This window comes from Takifugu flavidus, chromosome 15 (assembly GCF_003711565.1).
Source record: "Takifugu flavidus isolate HTHZ2018 chromosome 15, ASM371156v2, whole genome shotgun sequence".
Classification (NCBI taxonomy): Eukaryota; Metazoa; Chordata; class Actinopteri; order Tetraodontiformes; family Tetraodontidae; genus Takifugu; species Takifugu flavidus.
In genome coordinates this window covers 13,185,442-13,206,634 of record NC_079534.1, presented here as the reverse complement: position 1 = coordinate 13,206,634, position 21,193 = coordinate 13,185,442, and the positions used below count along the sequence as shown (strand labels likewise).

Here is a 21,193-nt window from a genome sequence, read left to right as displayed (position 1 = left end):
AGCTGCAGATATCCAACCCTCTTCCCCTCCCTGGGGTGAAGAGCAGAAACTTGACCCGGTCCTCTCCAGCCATCCTTGTGCATTCAGTTTAGATGAACTTTGCTGTTCACATCGCTGATCAGTCGGTCGCCGCCACAGCAAGACAACATCCATAAGACCAGAACAAGGGAACTTTTTAGTCATAATGGGCATCCCAGAAGAAGAAAAACCACGTCCACCATCGGACATCACAGTGTTTGGGGCCAACTGTACCCTCCATGGTCTCAGTCACATTTTTCTTCCCGGTGGAGTGACTCTGCGACGGCTGCTTTGGGCCGCCGCCTTCAGCACATCCCTCTCCATCTTCCTGTACCAAGTGGCCGACCGCGTGATCGAGTACTATCGGTACCCTCATGTGACCATCCTGGACGAGATGGACAGCCCGGTCATGTACTTCCCGGCCGTCACCCTCTGCAACTACAACAGCTTTCGGAAGTCTCAGATCCGTAGGAACGACATCTTCTGGATGGCAGGGCTCCTGGGTGTGGAGCAAGGTGACTTTGATGAGTTCATGGCTGCTGTGGGGCAGCCCACAGACAACAGCAAGTTTTTCCCCAGCAAGACCTTCAACATGTTGGAGTTTGTGCAGAGGACTAGCCACAGCATGGAGGAGATGCTGCTGGACTGCAAATATAGAGGCAAAGATTGTGGCCCAGAGAACTTTACTACAGTAAGTAAACTGCCTGGTCATTTATCCTCAACTCAAGGGCAAACTGAGTACGGTAAAAGAAAAATGGTCCTTATGTTGTTACTTTTAGGCAATCCATTTTATCAAAGGAGAAATGTCACTCCTTTAACCACAACATGTGAAGTGCTGGTGCCATATGGTTCAGCAAATCTCTGCTGACATCATGCGTCATGCATTATGAAGCAAGCATCTGCTGTTTTCTAAGAAATGCAAGTTTTGGGCTTTTTCTGAAAATAAACAATTGTTCTCTGTCATTCTATAAAAATGAAGGCAGTTCTACAAAGGTGAAATTGTAATCTTTGGTTTTGTGGAATCACAATCACCCCACAAAAAAGGACAAAATGGTGTCAGCAGAATTTGAAGGGAAGTTAATCGCCCCGCTGCAGAGACAGGGGAAGGATTGTGTTCCAATGAAATGCACCATCGATCTGAGTGATAGAAAATGAGCATCAAGACAGGCTTGTCATGCTGCACAAGTTCTTGTTCTTCTTGCAGACAAGAAGTGGCAGTGAATCTGACGCAAATGGTTTTATTAATTATTGAGGAGTTTTATGGTGGCAGTAATGCTCTCAACTGGCACCTTGCACCTGAGAGGGGTGTCATACTTTGATATAAAAGCGCTGGATTAGAGCCTGAAAGGTCCTTCAAAGGCACAATTTGATCAGTTTGCTCAGAGTGATGACCTTGACTCTTTCACATCCCCACGCACAAAGGGCAAATTTCTGCTAAATGTCAGAAACTGGAGATGCTCTCTGGGCCTAAGTATAGACACCACTAATTAAAGATTCATGGAACTGCCTGAATTCACCCTCTTCAGACTGCTGATCTTACTGTGGGAGGCCGGGAGGCACGTCCACTCGCAGTGGGGATGAGATATGTAGGGATTGAGATGATCCATTATATACTTCAGCATCACCTCGGCAGATGACTCACAGAAGGTCTAGAGAACATCTGACAATTAGATCTCTGCCTGTGGAAATATAAGCAGAAAGTGACATCATTTAGACTGTTTTTCAGATGCTGTTTGCTAAGGGTATATTTGGATTTATAGTACCTGCACATATGTGTGTGTGAGACTTTTATGGATTTTGGGTGGCACCAGCATTATTAAAGATACTTGAAGAGGACTGTGCCTATTCCCTGCCTTCAAAAAAGATTTTAGTGATTGGAGTAGGTCCCTGGTATCAAAACAAAAGATGCTTCCAAATGATGTCAGCCAGCACACGGTTATTTCAAGAGGATCGACCAGTTGCACAGATTCCATCATTGACAGATGTCAGGCCTCCATCTCTGAGCGCTACCTGATTCCCGTGAACTGCTGCTGTGTCATTGATTGCCTCATTAATACAAAATCATGAAGCCTCAACGGTCCGCCCAGTACTCCGCTCTGGATTAAACCTGGAAAATTTCCTCTAACTAAATAAATCATCTGTCGGTGTGTATGCGGGATGCACGCTGAAGTCGGCCTAATGTGATTTCAATCGATCGACATCTCATCCTTTTGGCTTGCTTGATGCTAACACATTTATAATATCACATTATAATTGGACTTCCTGCATATGTACATGTAGCTTGTACTGGGAAAAAATGCAGCTATAGGCTTGTGGTCAGTTCGCTGTGGTTCCGAGTCAGCCGCGTCTGAAGCGAATGTGTCGGATTACTTTTTCCTTGTTGGCTTTAGAAGGTTATACAGAAAGAAAGGTGAACAATGCCAGGGCCGACTGTTGACCAGTTCAAAGTCTGTGCTTGCACACAAGCTGTGGAGAAAATCTGGAAATCCGTTTAGACGAGAGAGGAAAAGTGGGAGCGAGGATAACAAACTGTGGCAGAGAGGGGCCGGGCTGCATTTAGATTGCAGTGGGACTGGGACTCGACTAAGGGCCGACGCCATCGCTGTGTTCAGCGTGCTACAGAGCACAGCCAGAGCCACTGGGAGAGATGAAGGGGAGAAATGTGTCGGGAACGACTTAAGTACAGCGCTGCCTCGCGCGGTAGCAGTCAAATAAAGATCCCTGATGCAGATGATGAGCCAAATAACAAATACCTGTGATTGGTTTGTTTTATTCCTCTGACACTAACATCCGGTGAGTGAGTTTCTGTTATTGTAAGTGCAGTGTTGGCGGACCGATCAATGGCCCTGAAGACGTGTAGCGAGCGACCGGTGGCCATTTTCTGCTGACTGCGAGGGGGGCCGATGTCGAAAGCCCTGGTTGACAAAACCTCTTAAGGTAATGAGGTTGTTATTTGAAAGCAGGGATGCAAACACGGCTTTGTCCAAAACCAACAGTGCCATTGTGAGACGTCGTAGATTACCAGCCCTCTGACACCGTGTGACGTCTCGGCCCTTTTTATATTCAAATTTCCATCATTTACCAGTTCAGGATGGGAGGAGGACACAACTTTAGCTCTTTCAGGTGGTCATATTTAGATTTTATTTTCACTTATCTTCTCTTGGATCTGTATCCTCTTCTGTCATCCCACCTCCTTCTGTACCGTTGCTATCTTCTTTCAAGTAAATTGAGATTCCCCCTCGACGATACTAGTCATAAAGGGAAAACCAGGAATGACGTACTCTTTTTAAAGTATGAGTAATGTTGCCATTTCAAAGTGAAAATGTCCGTGTGGGTTAGGGTTAGGATTTTAATTTAGAGGGAAGGATTTTTTGTAACCTGCCGGCATTTCAGACCCCCGCACTTGCTTACTGTGCTCAAAATTCTGGAGTGCTGGCAAAATGGGCGGATTAACAGATACCAGAAGCCTCCATCTGAGCACATGCTGGGAAAAAAAATAAAATAAAACAAGATTATCCCTGCAAATGTGAGAGCAAAATTTAAAGAGAGTTTATCAAAGTCTGACTGCAGACTGAAAGCTTGAGTGGCAGCACGCTGGCATTTTGTTGTTGGCGGCGGAGGCGGGTTCTTCCTGGTATGAAATGAGGATGCATGAAAGCAGGTGTGGATGGCAGCGCCTGTTTTTTAACGATACGGAGGCAGCTGCCCCTAACTCGGTCTTCCAGATACAGTTTATGAAAGTTTCCAGTTTATTCACTTCAAATGAGGCAGCAGTGCATTTGCTTCATAAACATTACTGAAATAATTTCAAAAGTAGATGAGATTTCCAGTGAAGATACTCTCCTACACAAAATCGCCAGGGCTTTTCTCATATGATGAATTTTATATGAAGTCTGAGCCGTAGCCGAGGATCTCTCCTTGCTCAGCATGCGGAGTGCTCGTGGTTCAGTTTCATTTAGAGAGAGACCACAAGATGTCTCCCTTTGCTAAAGAAGCTGTCTATCCACCAGAGTGACGCCTCTCTTAATGAATTCTTTGCTTCTAACACCTTTTCTCTTTGCTTTTGTTCGGCGCATGCAGCCAAGCAGCTTTATTTTACTGGTCTGGATATTCTCAGGGTGAAATTGTCACTCATTTTGTGGCTACGACAGGCTGTTGCCTGTGATTGACTGTTAAAACCTGTCAATCCTAAATGCTATTAAATGACTTTTCAAACTTTATCAGGGGTTGAACCAAAAGTAATGTCAGAGTTACAGAATAATTCTGCAGGAAAGTACACGCTATAAAGCAATAAAATGAACTGTGAAGGTTAAAATAATTAACTCAATTTATTGATTACGTAAAGCAAACCAAGTAATTCTTTTAATGTTTGACGTATTTGCACTAACTGTTTGATTTGGTCATTCTTTATATTTAAATTGAACAGTTTAATTAACAGGATCTGAAATTGAAAAAGTTACATCAGTCATACTGCACATAAAGAGCAGTTTAATTGGCAATGAAATCATTCAACCACATTATTCTTTATCAGGTAATTTAGCCTGGATATGCAGTCAAATGCATGCAGAAATGAAAATGTCGAGCTGGGTTTCACACTGAAACAGGCGAATCTAAAAATATTTAAGATTGATGAGATACTTTATTTTTTACATTCAACAAATTATGGGAATAATCAGCAATGTGTAAAAACTGCAGATTGGCTCATTGCTATCATAAAACTCTTGCTCTGCTTCCTAAATAACATTTTATAGGGTCTTTACTGAACAAACAATAATTTAAGTACATCAAATCTCTTATTTTGTACCAATGTTCAGTTAGTGTGACCTTTTGTGTGGGTTTAGTTGTTAAATGTTTAATACAATCCAACCTTTTTTGATGTTCTGGCCTTATCAGCATGACTGGGACTGGATGTCCGTGTCTGATATGACTTTTATTCTAAAATTTTATTTTATGCCACGTCATTTGTGATGTGCGTCTAATTGGTGGCAGTATTTCCCGTGCTGGTGAGCACTGTCACTGGCCCTTGAAGGAGCCAGGATCCCCCTGACTGGCTCATAACTGCCCTGCAGCTGTAATGAGACCTCGGGGGTTCAGCTGGGCTTTGACGTGAAAGGTCGGGAGGGAGACGTCGTTCCCCGACTTGTCTCAGGGATCACTGAGCTGCTGCTGGAGCTGGGTGAGAAATGTGCAAACACATCTTCCAAACGGTGCTGGTCTCTTCTGCTTTTCTTTCCCATCAAACTGCAATCAGCATATTGTGTTTTGGTAAATGGTATGATCCTCTAATTACATGCTCCAAAGCTGAGGCAAAGATGAAATGGTTTTCCTCTCCAGGAGGATAACAATAAGAAATAAAAGAGCAGCAGATGTACAGTAAACCAAGAAGTAGCATGGCGGCTATACAGGAGAAAACTCATTAAGATTAGCTCGAAGCACTTCATATTCTTCTCATTGATTGCAGTGTGCCTGTCGAGCATATATTTTAAATTCTAAATAATTGATCCCCCACCCCTAAAAGTGCACTTCTCCACATCTGAAAGTCTGCCTGTTGCTCGACTAGATCAATGCAGTCGATAAATATTTGGATTGTTGAGGGAATAAAACGGGAATAAGAGGTTTGTAGAATGCAGCAATGTTTTGTTTTACTTGGATTAGAATTGTTTTTTCAGCCACAGCTCGATTTGCACTGTGGTGGTTACAAAAGAGCTAACAGACTTCAGACGGAATTCCTGCTCTGTTTGCTAACTAGAATTTATTTTTTTTATTCCCATAAATGTCCATCACCTGATAGCAGTAAAGTGAAGCTCTAATGAATATACAGTATTTGACCCTTTGAGTCATGTTTCTGTCAGTAGAAATGGAATTCTGTTGGTGCCGAGCTGCTGTTAAAACAAATGTTCAGGAAGACTAATGATGATTGTCTCATATATTGCCTTTTTACCCTCGCTCGGACTAATGAAATGAAACTTTGGATCCAACTGCTGACGAGGGACAATTCCGACAGCCTGCCTCCGAGTCTGTATTGGACAAATGAGCTCCGGTCATTAAGTTCCAGAGTTAATTGCGCTTCATATCTATGTTCACGTTTCCAAAGAAACCAGAATTAAAGGAAATCGATGCAGCTATTGAAGGGTTGACGAAACCAGCTGGTCAGCTTTAACTCTAATAAAGTGGGATTCTTGGATTTATTTTAGTGGCCTGAATCACACTGGTGGCTCTCTCACAGGCTGAAATTAACTATAATGCATAGAAATGTGTGTTAATGTATATTTGTAATGCTATAGGTGTTCCTTCACATTTTAGAGAATATAAAATAGGAAAATAATTAATAGCTAGAAAGGCAATCTAAATATATACAGCCACTGGAATCGTGTAGGAAGTCGACCTATTAGCATCAGTTTGATTCTTCAGCAGCCAAAGCAAATATGTGGACATTCAATTATTGCAATCTCTGAAGTGGCCACTAGATGTTGCCAAATCCAACATCCCATCTATTTGATGAAAGGTTGTCACAGAGTTGGCGGTGTTTGTTACTACAACAATGTCCACAACACAAATCATTTATAGCCCACGATAATTCAAAGCCACGGTTCAATACAAGATCATTTTCAGATCACTTCCATTATGTTTTATTTAATAATTGCACAGAGCGCGAATAACTGAGTTGGGTTTTTTAATACTCGTGTATCACACCCCTGGATTTTGCCTTTTTAATCATTAATAATATGCTATCCGTTGATCTGCAAGCAAACTAGTTTAATACTGGGGGGGGGGGGATCTTTGTCATCCACATTTTCTCTGTGTCAGAGTTGTTTCTGCTTTGATTGATATTTCCTCCCCTCCTCTCCATATCATTGGAGGTCTACTTCATCACCGGAGGAAAACAATTTCATCCACTGGCTCCACCTCATTCTCCATTTGCCTGTGCAGGGAGTGAGTAGGGGGGCAACAAGCTGTAAATTCCTTTCTGCCGGCTGCAAGTCAACACACTAAAAAACCATCTCTTCGATCTGTGGAAAAGGGAGGAGCTGGGTTCCCCAAGAGCTCGTGCACAAAGAGAGACACGGCCGAAATAGACAAGCATTGTCTGGCACTGGGGAGGGAGCTGAAGGAGTGGAAGATCTGAGCAACAGGGGTAAGGCTCTCTGGATTTTCAAAGTGATTGCCTGTGGGTGCGAAGACGCCGCTTCAAAATGCAGTTATCACGTCTATTTATCTGATGACGGAGGACTGCTGATGATTGTGCTCGTATGCCTGTTTTTTTCATAAAGGACTCTTTATTTCCAACAATTTGGACGCCACAGTTATTTTTGTTTGAACGTTACAACTTGGACGCTGCTTGCTTCTACCTGAAGGTAATGGAGAAAAGCCACTTCTACGGATCTTTAGTGCATGCTGCCTAAAAACACCATTAAGCGTAGAAGTGTGTGCATTAACGAGTAGTTATGGTGGAGGAATCTGCAGCCAGCTCAGGCTCTGTCTGCCCAAAGAGAACGGAGATTTCCCACGAGATTCCTTTAAAAAAAGCTGGCTCAGTGAAACCGACATGGAAGGAGATCAGCGTGGAGTTTATCATGAGGACCAAGATCCATGGTCTGAAGTTTGTCTTCTGCCCAGACAAGTCCAGACCGCAGCGGGTGATCTGGATCGTGGCCTTCTTCGTGTGCATTAGTCTCCTTTGCATCTGGTCCCGGAACCGGATCCAGTATCTGATGTCCTACCCAGCCATCACAAAGATCAACATGGTGTGGGCTCGCAACATGTCCTTCCCAGCTGTCACCTTCTGCAACAAAAATGTGTTCCGCGTGTCCACGCTGACCAAAGAGGACCTGTACCACAGCGGCTACTGGATGGACCTCATGTATCCCAATCACACGGTCATGGAGAAGAGCCTGTCCTTCCTCAAAGACAGCCCCAAACAGGGACTCCTGAGTCTGCTGGACTTCAACAATTACAGCCCGCGGCCCGGTTACCGCGTCAACACCACGGAGATGATGGGACGCCTCGGTCACCAGATGGAGGAAATGCTCCTGGAGTGCAGGTTCCGCGGGGAAACATGCACCTCCAGAAACTTCAGCACTGTATGTACAGAAAGAAAATGGTGTTTGTCAGGTGTGGATTGGTAATGTTGTCTTTCATCATTCATACCCTCCAGCTTGCTTGCTGAGAGATTTCTGTTTCACTCCTGCAACCAAATCCCATCATCATGTGTCCATCGGAACACGGCTATTTTCTGCCCTTCAAAAGCTCATTAACTTCACGCCACTGAAGAACAGAACACCACAGAACCTTCATGCTGTAGTCAGTATGTGGATCACATAAATGAGACTCCAAAGAGTCTCCAGCCTCATCTACACTCTCTCACCCTGTAATATTCAAACTGGCTACAAGCTACTTTAATAATTAATTCTCAGGGTTCATAACTCAGTTTGAATTCAGATTTAGTTCCTTAAATTAACATCCAGAGGACACAGTAGAAATATATAGTACATTATAGAACACTGGGTGAGGGCAGAACTTAACCACACCCATTATTAGAACCTTACAAATACTAATAAACTGGTGGACTGAAACATTAAGTCAAATTTCTGCGTTTACGAATTACGATAAAAGTCAAATTACTCGTGCGTGTTTACACACCCCTTAAACGGATAAAATATGGATGCGTATGGACAAAAGATGCTGACTTTTGCCGTTTGACTGCTGAAGTAACTCCTGGTGTTGTTGTGGACGACTCAACTTAAAGCCGTTGCTTGGTGCAGACCTTGTTATCCACTCAGTCGGGGGAATAGACCAAACTGCTGTCTTATCTGTTGGAGTTGCTCGTACGTCTGCCCCAGTCTGGACATGGAACATCGATTCTGATCTCTCGGAATCAGTTTTTCCACGCTGGTTGAATCCTTGCCGGCTGCATTCCTGGCCTGACCTCTGTGTCGTAGAGTTTTAAAAAATCTGGACAAGACAGCAGTAGACTTGCAACGCCAGCAGTGCAGTCAGGTGTTACCCCAGCGATACAACTGGTGGTGGCGGTGAGATTTATTTCATGCATTCTGTACTGGGTACAGCTCAGGTAGCATTATAGCTCTTATGCTATCAAAATGTGCATGGCCACTTTCTGGTTGCACCGATAATTGGATTTCATTACCAAGCAATTATTGGGTTGTCAGAGAAATAAGGGGAGGGCACTGTAGAACCAGAGGACCATGATAAAATGATTTTTACGAAAAAATAACTTTACATGTTGCACATCTGCCCACATGATCTTTTGCATCTGTGCTAGCTTGTGTTCCCGCAGTGCTTAGCTCTTGTGGGCTCTAGTGGTTCTATTGGTGTTAAACTAACGAGGTACATTTTTCACGGTTACAGAGCCACATTTTTACAAGTCTGTCTTTAAAACTTTCTTAAGCCATTAAAAATTAAAGTTTTAATCACATATCAGACTTTGATGTATTTGAAAGAAAACTATTACTTTCACTCAAGCAAAAATCGATGATCTACAAATTCATTGCGCGGCAAAGCCATTGCGAGTCAACGCTAAATTCTAATAATTACAGAAACCCATCAAACCATTACGGACTGAGGGCTGAGGCCTTGATTTGTCATTTTCGTTTTGCAGATTTACACACGCTATGGGAAATGCTACACCTTCAACTCGGGGTTAGATGGAAACCCCCTGCTGACGACGCTGAAGGGCGGGACGGGGAACGGCTTGGAGATCATGCTGGACATCCAGCAGGACGAATACCTGCCTGTGTGGGGAGAAACAGGTCTGTGATTTCTTGCCTTTCTTAATCGTAATTATGGATTTGGTGCTGCGTATGGGTTTTCCTCCTTCCCTCCGATATGCTCGCTAATATGCGCTGCACAAGAAAATAGAGGGAACACAGAATCATCACCACGTAACTCTTAGGTAGCTCTTAGGCTGTCTGCATGTTCTCTCAGGAAGCAATCATGATTGTGAATCAGTTTTCAGTGCCCCGTCACAGACCATGCACAGGTAGTGCAATTGTTGCACCCCCTCAAGCATCCATTCTTTCATCAGGAGCATGCAGAGATGTAGAAAACGCATACATGTCAGTGAATCACCCACTATAATCAGTGAAGAGTTGCAAATGGAATATTTCCTTTATTAATATTTGTGTAATTTAAGTGTCCCTAATTTAAGTTGATGAGTAAATGAACAGTAGACCTGCCTTTTGCCCTTTTTTTCAGGTCGTTTCAGTCATAGCTGCTACAGTCAGCAGTATCAACCTATGGACTAATGTTTAATAGTATGTTTTTATTGACATATTGTCTGTAATCTATGGTAGATAACACAGCACTGATTGTTGCATTCGTAATTTATCCAATATAGATTTAATGGTATAGATTTCTCTCTCACCACACAGACATGTTATTATGTCTTCTTTATTTTATTCCAGTTTTGGAGCATGTTGGTATCAGTTCCAGAGCCAAAACTCAGGTTTCCAGGGGAAACCTTGTTTCAGTGTTACATTTTCTGGCGTGCTGTATCCACAGATGAGACCTCCTACGAAGCAGGCATCAAAGTTCAGATCCACAGCCAAGACGAACCACCGTTCATTGATCAGCTGGGATTTGGTGTGGCCCCTGGTTTTCAAACATTTGTGTCATGTCAGCAACAACTGGTATTTGATGTTCAGCCTCCTCCCCTCTAACCTCAACTCTTCATTGCTCAGCTTCATCCTTTTTTCACCCCCAAACCTCGGCAGCCGGGGCCCATCGCTTCTTTCTGTGAGAACCCGGATCAAAAATCAGACAATGGCTTACATTATGTTATATAAAACAATACATTCCAGATGAGAGGACACGAAGAAATCCTGTGCTAAAGCTGAAATAAAAACAAAATTTACGATTTCTTGTAAATGAATGCAGTTTAAAGCTGTTAAACAGGATTTTTCTCACTAAAATTGTTGCTGTGGCTGCAGCAGAACTAATGCAGGGACTCAAAGTAAGTTCTGAAGGTCCCCTAATAGGGAGAATGATTAAATGAGCTGGTAAAAGATTCCTCATGCATAAGCCATCAGGTTAGCTAATGACCTGAATACACAAACAGTCTAATTATGTGTCAGACGACAAAACTGAAGCATTAAAATAAACCGAAAGTGTGATTTAGGGACAGAGGAAAACGTGCAGAATAACGAGAAGTGACCTCCGCGCTCTTCCCCATCATCTGCGAAGCACTGGAGAAGCTCACCACACGGAGCTCACCTGATTTTCACTTTGAATTTAATGAAGCTGTCATTATGGGATGTCATCAAGACAGCATTTGAACAACATTAATGCTGCTGCCACAGACTGATTTCAGGCTCTGCAGCAATTCCTCCTCTTTCCATCAGCTGCAGACACTTTAAAATTCCATAATTAGTCCCTGTGATTCTTTAAATAATTCATACTTTAGCACCGAGTTATTATTTCATCATTTAATTGAGTTCAGTTCATGTGATTTTGCTCCCAAAGCTGACGTTCCTGGTCAGTTCATCAGCATGAGACAGATGATGTCACCAAAGTCCTGTTTTAGCAGAATAACATGGGATCACTGAGGTGGTTAGCTCTTATTTTAAACAGACACCTGGACACCACAAGGATAGCAAACATTCTCTCTCTTTCCGTGCGACGGTTGTGAAACATTTGGGGCGTGTCGCTGTTCATCATTCAGCCATCTCTAAACTGAATCACCATCAAGTTCGGAAAAACACGCATGGCTATCATTTCCAGTCCTGACACCAGTGACAGCTAAACGATGTGTTCGCCGGCCCCAAGATGCTCTGAATTAATTAATCAGTGAAGTATGGCTGGTGTTTATTCCAGTCATGACAGGACAGTGGCAGTGTCTCCGCTGCCCACACTCATCATTTTAGGAGTTTGAATGTCACTTGAGTGCACTGAACCATGGAGACCGCAGCACCAGATTCTTCCTAAATCGATACGCTGTTAATAAAATGAAGCTGGAGCGGCTGACAGGAGGGACCGGCTGATGGCCCGTTCCCCGGTCTGACTGCGCTGACCAGAGGGGCTGATCCCAGTTGGAACTATCACACTGATAATGATGCGGGCTGTGTTCCCTCACCCCTCGTCCTAGATGAGACGTCCTATGAGGCCGGCATAAAGGTACAGCTGCACACTCAGTCAGAGCCTCCTTTCCTCCACGAGCTGGGCTTCGGGGTCGCCCCCGGCTTCCAAACGTTCGTTTCCACCCAAGAGCAGCGGGTAGCGTATGACTGTCTGGGCTTGCTGCATGCTGCAAACACTGCACTGTTACAGCGTCATCAACTTCATTACCTTTGATTTGCCGTTGTCCTCTTTCCTTCTCCCCGAGGAATGGATTTGTCTCACTCCCCTGCAAACCCACCTCCCTTTTCACCCCCACCCCCCGTGGCTGAAGCAACGCCATGCAACATTTGCAGTCTGTCCTTGTCGTTATCAGCGAAGAGCATCTAATGTGTTAAATTTCCAGCTTGAAGTCATTCATTTAAGTCTTTGTCTTCATATTAGCCGTTGTTTGGCTCCACAATTTAACTGCCCTTCACGGTTCTGTTGATTCTTTTTTTCTTCTTTTCTTCTTTTTCTTTTTTTCATTTTGCTTTTATGTGTTCTGTCAGCGATCCATGGACTGCTACTTAATATCATCTGGAGGGACCAGCCAGGGCCATTCATTAGGCTTTATTACCCACTCTGGCATCAGTTTTTATTGTACTGGGGTTTTACCTCCAGTCTTTCTCCAGTTATGTAGAGTCTGAGGGCAACAGGCAGAGTTCAATAAGGGCCAAATCATGTCTTTTGAGGGGCCGATTTCCCTCCTCAGTCTTTTTATAACCTAAATGACCGAGGCATTATCAAAGGTGGCTTCAAGCTGCTAAAGATCAGATCTGCTGTGATAGTTTCACAATTGTTTTCTTGTGAACCCTTTCCGGAAGAAGCTCCTATTTCTGGCTGTTGGCTTGCAGCTACACAATTGTTTAGTGGCCTTAAAGAAAAGGTTTACATAATTTAGTCATTTGAATGGAATCAAAGGATTTCATGTTATCTTAAACAAGGACTATTGTTGTCCTGATTAATGACTCATTTTTTGCTGTTCCTTCCATCAAAAGTACGAAGGAGAGCCAGCAAATCTTAGCAATATTTTATATTATTAACTTTTGCTGGGGGGGAAACTATTCCTGTGAGCAAACTCTGTGTTGCTCTTCACCTTTTTAATTAGTTTTACCACAAAGTGATTAAATCCAGTCAGGCAGTTTTATTGACTTACCAAAGATGATTTAAAATGTTAATACCTGGAAAAAGGTTTTGAAATCTAAATGCATTCATTTCTTATATATTTATCACAGTAATGTGGTTGTATCTGTTCTTTTTGATTTGAAAAGTGTTTGCTGTTCTGAGATCTGGTCTCAGGGTTGTGAGATGTGTCTATTTACTGTGGTGTCCTGTCTGAAACTACATATTTGACAGCGTCTTCAGAGCCTGTCTCTAATCCCATGGTATTCTGCTTCCTACCAGGGACTAGACCTGCATCAGTAACGTTCTGCATGACGTCTGCTTGCCATGTGACAGATAACGCTGCTCTGAATTTACCTACTTTGTCAGTGGCCATTGTCATTGAAATGCTTCTGTTTTTCATTTGGTTGATTTGTTTTCATTTACGTTTGGAACGTGTGTCGGCTTGTCCTGGGTCTGCATTGTGTCCTGCTCTTATTCTGTCCTGCTGACCCTCTGAGACACAACATGTGCCGTTTTCTGTCGCAGCTTCAGTACCTCCCGCCACCGTGGGGAGACTGCAAGTCCACCCCCATAGACTCCGAGTACTTCTCCACGTACAGCATCAGCGCCTGCCGCATCGACTGTGAAACCCGGTACCTGCTGGAGAACTGCAACTGCAGGATGGTTCACATGCCGGGTACGAGTTCAGAACAGGCCCAGTCAGATCCCAAATGCGTCATTTGAACTGTGTAACCATTCCATTGGATTTTCATTTTGAACAGGGACCTCCACTGTTTGCACTCCTGAGCAGTACAAGGACTGTGCTGACCCAGCTCTAGGTGAGCATTTATACCGCAGAAATGTAAAAAAAACCCCACTAAAACGTTGTCATGAGATTTAAAGTTTGAATACGACAGGCAGCACACGCGCAGAAATATTCACATATTAACTTGAAACTGCGTTCAGCTCAACTGGAGCGAAATAATACAGTAAATGATTGTTTAAAAATCCCATTAGGAGGATTTGTGATGTGTCTTTGCTCCACCGATATCAAATAAATCCCACAAAGCTTTCTCTCCACGTTTCCGTCATTACTAGCTTTCATGGAAAGTGAACGATGGCAGCAATTTTCCTTTTCGGTTCCTTCTCCCTGTCGTGTGCAGCGTTATTTTTGGCAGAAACCTGAGAGCCTCTGTGTCGGGTTTGTTTGATTCTCTGGCAGTGATCACGTTATTTTTAAACGACTCTGATCATCCACAGACTTTTTGGTAGAGAAAGACAACGATTACTGTGTGTGTGAGACCCCCTGCAACATGACTCGCTATGGCAAGGAGCTGTCCATGGTTAAGATCCCCAGTAAGGCCTCTGCTAAATATCTGGCTAAGAAATTCAACAAAACTGAACAATATATTGGGTGAGTATCGTTCAGCAGTATCAGCTCTCCAGATCTAAGCTTCTTTTCTCTCTCTGTTGATGGATGGTAGCAGTGCCGCATGTTCTGGGTCTCCATCGTTCACCTTCAATGTAACGATAATGAAAAAGTGTGTGATGTCGTTTTTTATCACGCCACTCGTGGAAGTCTCTGAGGCACGCTCCCTTCTGTCCTCTCCTCAGAGAAAACATCTTGGTCTTAGACATCTTCTTTGAGGCCCTCAATTATGAGAAGATCGAGCAGAAGAAGGCGTACGAAATCGCAGGACTCCTCGGTAAGACTCGTGCTGGCGTCGGTTCGGGGTTGAAACGCGTGATAAGCTCGCTCCCTTTCATGGTGCTGCCGTCCTTTGAGGTTTCATCTCCGAGCTGTGGAACATTTGAGTTGTCAGGACTTTTGTGGACGTTTGTGCTGAGATTTAAACTGAACGATGCTGAATTGGAAGCTTGGAATTGTTTCATGCACCGTTGTGGAGTGGCAGCAGCCGCTCATCCGTCCATCTCTTTGTTCCCAGGTGATATCGGAGGTCAGATGGGGCTGTTTATCGGCGCCAGCGTTTTAACAATTCTGGAAATATTTGACTACCTGTATGAGGTACGGAGAGTTTTGCATTAAATCAAAACGTTAAGTGTTTCACTACAGACCTCAATTTAGCCTCACCTGAAATTAGTTAACCTTGAAAAATATTTGTATATTGGGATTTAAACCATCTAATCTATTATCCAGGTGTTTACATTAATATGAGCTAAACTGACTCGTTGCTGGATCTGTTACTGTAACAAATACAGCTGCTTGGTTTGATTGAGAATGTTTCTTAGCCCTGCATAATCTCTGTTCTCCCCCCCCCCCACATTTAGGTCTTTAAGGATAAGGTTTTGGGCTACTTCATGCGCAAGAAACGACCACAGCGTTGTCAGAGCGACAATCTGGTAATTGTTCACCTCATCAAAAGATTTTAATTGGCAGAGATGATGAATGTGATGATAGATAAGCTGGGAAGGGAACCCCCCCCCATAAAAACCAAACATAAAAGCCCCCACAGTGGAGATGCTCAGGATAAAAGGCACCAGAGGGGAAGTAAAGCCAGCGTATCTGCTTCTATACACAAATGGTACATGTTAAACACTGAAGGAATTATTTTTCAGATAAGAAAAACCATGAGCTTTATTTTTTAGTTTTAAACACACACACACACACACACACACACACACACACACACACACACCACACACACACACACACACACACAGGCACAAAATGAAGTAAGAAAGCTTTTTTTTCTGTGAACGTTTCTTAATATAAATTTAATAATTCATAGATTTCAAGGCAATAAAAACCATTTTGAACTTCAAAATCAAATCTCATGTGAGTCAAGCCTGTGAGGCTTTTCTGTGCTGCCCTAAATCACCTCAGAGGCTGAACTCAGACAGTTTTAACCAGTGAGGGGGGGCTTATTAGAAATTATAACTGAATTGCATTTTAGAACCTACCGCTGAGTCACGCTTCCAGGCAAAGATAAGAAATTCTGCAGCTTTACAGACCTCAGGATATTCACTGTGCTCAGCAAAATAACAGCGATCGTTATGTATGTTCATTAATTCATGTTCAGAATGCAGACTCATCACATTCCACTGCTTCTCTTTGACACAAGAAGCCCGAGTTTGTTCTCCGTTTGGACTTAAACTAGCAAGACTTCACAGGAGACTTTTATCTGTCTGTATAGATCAAATGAAATCATCCTGGTCAGATGCATTTTCTATATACGGAGTACTTATTTATTACATATGAGGTGCAGAGCTGGGAGAGGTTTACTGTATATCATTACAAAGGACATGGAATTATTCTTTAGAGACCCAGCAAAAGAGAAAATCTATGATTTATTCATGCTCACAGCTTTCAGACTTGAATTTAGCTCAATCATAGTTGTTTACACGATGGGACAGATATTGTTTTAATGCCCTATAAACACTGAGCATTGAGATAAGTGCTGAGTTTAACCCATATTACATGAATGAATAAACATCGTCCCAGTTTTTGGCAGCAGTGTTCCAAATCAGAAGTGTTGTGTGATGCAGATAAACAGCCTGTTCCTAGAATCCACTGAGATCTGAAGAGAGGTTCCATATTTACTGTAATTGTGCTGTTGCTAGAGAAACTAAGATGTGTACACAGTTTGCTTGCTAATGGATCCCAGTTTGTTGGGCATAATGGCTGTATCTCCAGTCCACGTTAAAGTCTTCTCCTCCCCTCCTGCTGACTGTAGTGTTGGGCACAGAAACAAAGGCCGTCACATCTGTCTGGTGCTGTTTCGATTAAAAGCATTTAAACTGGATGCGCTTTAATGCTGACACTTGGTTTGCACGAGCTTTTTTCATTACCAGAACTTCAAAAGAACCTTCTTATTGGAAGTAGAGTCTGTAAAAGCCCTGACATTTTCTCTGCATGTGACCTGAAGTCCTGCATGCTTGCTTGGTGAGAAGATTGTCACTGGGGATTTATTCTCTTTATGGGGGGGGCAGAATAGCTTTTACCTGTTAACCCAAGTGTGGTATTTACTGTATTGTCTCATCTGTCATAAATTCACACGTTTACCATCATGTATTTCTGTTCTCCCACCATTTCCAACCAGTCTATTGTCACGTCTCCACTCAGCCAACCCAGCAGTACAGTATATATATTAATATAACTTATATTAATATAACAGTGTTCTACTCCAGCCTTTTAATGTTCATCCTCTGTTTCGCTTCCTCATATTACAAAAGCTGTGATCTCATCCTCAAGAGCCACCCTGCATCCTTCCGATGCCCCAGCTTCTGCATTGTCGTTTATTTTCATTTCAGTCACCCTCACCCATCTTTCTTTTCACCATGTCTATTCCAGGAGTTTCCAGAGAACCCAACCAGCCCTGGTGTCACGCCTAATCATGCCCCCAGGTAGCACACCCCTCTGATAATACAGGAGATGCTCCCTCCCACGCTGTCCCTGTCTTTCATTCATACTTGATAACATCTCATACATTACGATCTCAGTGGCTTTCCATCAGCTCTACGGGTGGGGGTGGGGGGGTCATCTGTTATTGGAATATCAGCTCTGGTTTGGTGTGTTTCTGTGTATGTCGGGTCCATAATGGCACGAGGCGGTTGGATTCTCTAGATGAGCGCAGCTATCACAAAAATAACATAATTAGCCGTCTGTTTTGGAAAAACAAGAAAGCTGCTGTTCTTGTCGGGAAAAACTGCAGGTAATGAACTGTTGTTTTGAAGAAGACGAACCAGGAGATGTATTTGTGTCCCTCCAGCGCTGAGACAGCGTGCATTCGAGGCCCGGGACAGATAACATCTCTCGATGTATTACTCGGTGATGTTATCGCCGGCCTGCGCGCGGCGAGTTTGCACGCCGCACAAATGGACCTTGTCTGCTGGAACGGGCCTTTTCTCCAGCAGCAGTCGTCCACACGTCAGCAGTTATCTCCTGGTGAAGCTTATTCAGGGAAATGTGGACTGGATCTATAACAATTGAACACCATAGCATCAAAGCAGATCTAAATGTGTGCTGTTTTCTTTCTCCTCTTCCTCCTCCACTCATTTTTGTGTGTTTCCATCCGATCATCCGTTGTCCCCCTCTTTTAATGTTCTCACTGTTCTTGCTTTGCTCACAACGTTCTGTTCACCCTCACTGGATCTGTTCCTGTGTTTCCCATCCATCATCATCATCACCATCGTCATCTACCTCCCTTAATCTGGTTGAACTCCTCTTCCCTCCCTCCCTTCCGTCTCTCCTGCAGAGCACCTGTGACACCCTCCGGAGTCACTCGGACAGTCTCGGATTCACGCCGAACGTGTTACCTCGTCACCCGACTCTAGGGAACTTTGAGGAGTTTGCTTGTTGACGACTTAAAGCAGGAACCTGACAGCAAACTGTGAAATAATGTACGTAATTATAAGGGGAAAAAAAGTGGATGAAAAAGTTCATAACCGTATAGTAGATTCTATCATTGCCTGACTAGAAATAGAATACTATCATCAGAAGAAGGTGAGACCACTTCCAAACCAGAACTCAGGTTTACGTGCCATGTCGAGGCATCGCTCTTTTATTTCTCCATGTTCCACTTTGTAGGGTCCTCTTCTGTTATCCGGTCAATCAGTCGAGAGAAACGTGTCGCCGCAGGGTTACAGAGCTGCTTTCAGATGAGTTCCATTATTCCTGCCGTACATGAGCGCTACATATGTATCAGTGTTACATCTGTTCCTGCTGTAACGAGTGACCTTAATGGACCGTTTGACCAGAAGAGCTTTCTCAGACGTCTGTTCTTGTTGCCTTCCGCTAATGTCAGATGGGGATTTGTCTCTTTCTTTCCAAAACTGTGCATCTTCAGTTTAAATCCAGACGGGGAACTTGATCGTTTGCATATATGCAAGCGTCTAGCTTTGGATCCCAGAAATGAATCAGATGTTTTTATCCACTTCAGGTACTTTTGACATAAAGGGTCCTGAAGGAGAACCTGGGGGGGGGGGGCTTTTGATTGTAATTTTTTATCTTTATAAAGCTGACATTTTGGTTTTTATTATTTCCCCATATGTAGGGAATATAGTGTGGGCTAAATTTACTGCTAGCATACAGCTTGCTGTAAATACTGGCCTTTATTTACTTTGAAGTGAACAAAAGAAAAGGCTTTTTTTTTGCCTTTATAATATATTTTAATATATTTTCTCCAAACTGTGTCTTATCAGCACAATTCCCTGTGATAGTAATCTATTCTGTATGGAATATGAGTACCAGTTAAAAGTGTGTTTCACGTGAAAATGACCGTTCATTTTCACGTGAAACATCCCTTTAAAAGCCCTGAGAGTGATATTTCTAATCTTGACAGAAATTTGTAAATACGCGCAGTCAAATGCAATTAAAAATACAAATGTATATACAAATATAGATATTAATAAAGGTGTTATTTGCACAGTTTCTATTTTGGCGGACCTTTCGGGTACTGTCTGAAAAGTAGGTAGATTTTGAGAAATTGCCTCAAAACCACTGTGCGCCACAGCCACATTCAGTTGATTTTAAACCAGAAATGCATTGTACAATTGAACCATTGTGTCCTTTAATATTTATCAGAATATGTATTTAAAAAAGAGTCACAAAAAGGGTTTGTGATGTATAATTGATGAAATATAATAAACCTATATTTACCCATCCAAGCCACATACACAATTTCTTCTAATCTTCCCGTGAATCCTCTATTGTTAATGTTCTGTTATTTCCACCCTTGACTTGTTAATTCTGGCTACATATCCTCTCTATAAATGCTGAGAATTCTCTTCTTTTCTTTTTTTTACGTGGAACTTTTGATTATTCTGCCAGTCGAGTACGTGGCATTCTGAACTCTGTAGCTTTATGACTCTGGCGTCTGTGTAGTAGATGACTGTTGATGTTAAGCACAAACCTGGAAATCAGCCATCCCTCGAAAGCCGACGACTGGACCTCTTGTGGCTCTGGCTTTGGAAACACACACACACACACACACACACACACACACACACACACACACAACACACACACACACCACACACACACACACACACACACACACACACACACACACACACACACACACACACACACACTCACACACACTCCAGAGGAGCCAGAGGCGAGACTTTTGGGGTCGGATCAGTGTGTCGCGAGCAATAAGAGTTCTGGATCAGCTGTTCACAAACTGGTGATTGTCGGGATCTCCGCCTCCGGTTCATGAGCTGTCCAACAGCTGGAGCGGACGTCAGCTGAACATCTGTGCGCTAACGATGGATGATTGTATATTGGCCATCACAGCCAAATGAAGCGACATCCCGCCCGTTCATGTGACACAATGATGCTTTTCTGATGCTGCATTTGTGCACGTTGTGTTTGAAAGTGTATAAAGGAGGCAGCATTGACTCCCCCCCAATCCCCCCCCACCCCCCCAACCCTCTGCCTTACAGATAGAGAACAGCAGAGTGTTCGTGAACTGGCGGCATCTCCAGACCGTTTGCGGTGGTCATCTCCGTCCTCGTTTGGCAGATATAATAGTTATGGCCAAGTATGAACTAGTATTCTGTATATTTCTCACTTCTTCTCCCAGTTAATAATTACCGTCAGGTCGCTCCACTCCCTTCCCTGCATGACCATCCTGTAACCCTCCCAGTGTAGCCTCAGCCATGTTATCCACTCTGGAAAGTCCAGCTGTGTTATGGGAGCCAGGCGAATCATCATGTTCTCCAGATCATGTGACACAAGAGCTCGACGCTCCCGACATCGAAAACCGAACCCAAACTCGGGATTGTGCAGTATTTAACAAAAAGATTGTGCAGTTATGAACAAAACTAAAATCGGCGAATTTTCGTCGAATGTGGCTTGAAGAGGACTAAAATGTGCCTTCGAGGTCATCGTGCGCACATCTGGAGATCTCACTTCACCTGGCTCTCCATACTTGGTGCGTTTGTTGTAGATACGTGATTTTAACTGAACTGTAAATTAAATAGTTGACACTAAAAG

General features: G+C 43.3%; 1 protein-coding gene across 8 annotated transcripts in view; it reads left to right on the top strand.

The window, feature by feature from the left end:
- asic1c (acid-sensing (proton-gated) ion channel 1c) overlaps window positions 1–21,192 on the top strand; it is a 63,346-nt gene extending 42,154 nt beyond the window's left edge. For 3 of the 8 annotated variants that reach the window (XM_057056269.1, XM_057056268.1, XM_057056267.1), the window contains 10 exons: window positions 9,635–9,785; window positions 10,537–10,664; window positions 13,780–13,930; window positions 14,016–14,072; window positions 14,494–14,647; window positions 14,848–14,939; window positions 15,180–15,259; window positions 15,523–15,594; window positions 17,546–17,598; window positions 18,450–21,192. In XM_057056269.1, the coding sequence (XP_056912249.1) occupies window positions 9,635–9,785; window positions 10,537–10,664; window positions 13,780–13,930; window positions 14,016–14,072; window positions 14,494–14,647; window positions 14,848–14,939; window positions 15,180–15,259; window positions 15,523–15,594; window positions 17,546–17,598; window positions 18,450–18,528 (1,017 nt within the window). In that variant the 3' untranslated portion in view covers window positions 18,529–21,192. Of the gene's footprint in view, window positions 1–6,925; window positions 8,100–9,634; window positions 9,786–10,536; window positions 10,665–12,118; window positions 12,247–13,779; window positions 13,931–14,015; window positions 14,073–14,493; window positions 14,648–14,847; window positions 14,940–15,179; window positions 15,260–15,522; window positions 15,595–17,294; window positions 17,329–17,545; window positions 17,599–18,449 lie in introns of those variants that run through there. The other 5 variants (XM_057056265.1, XM_057056263.1, XM_057056262.1 and 2 more) reach the window with 5 other exon arrangements.
- Window position 21,193: the final 1 nt, after the last annotated feature.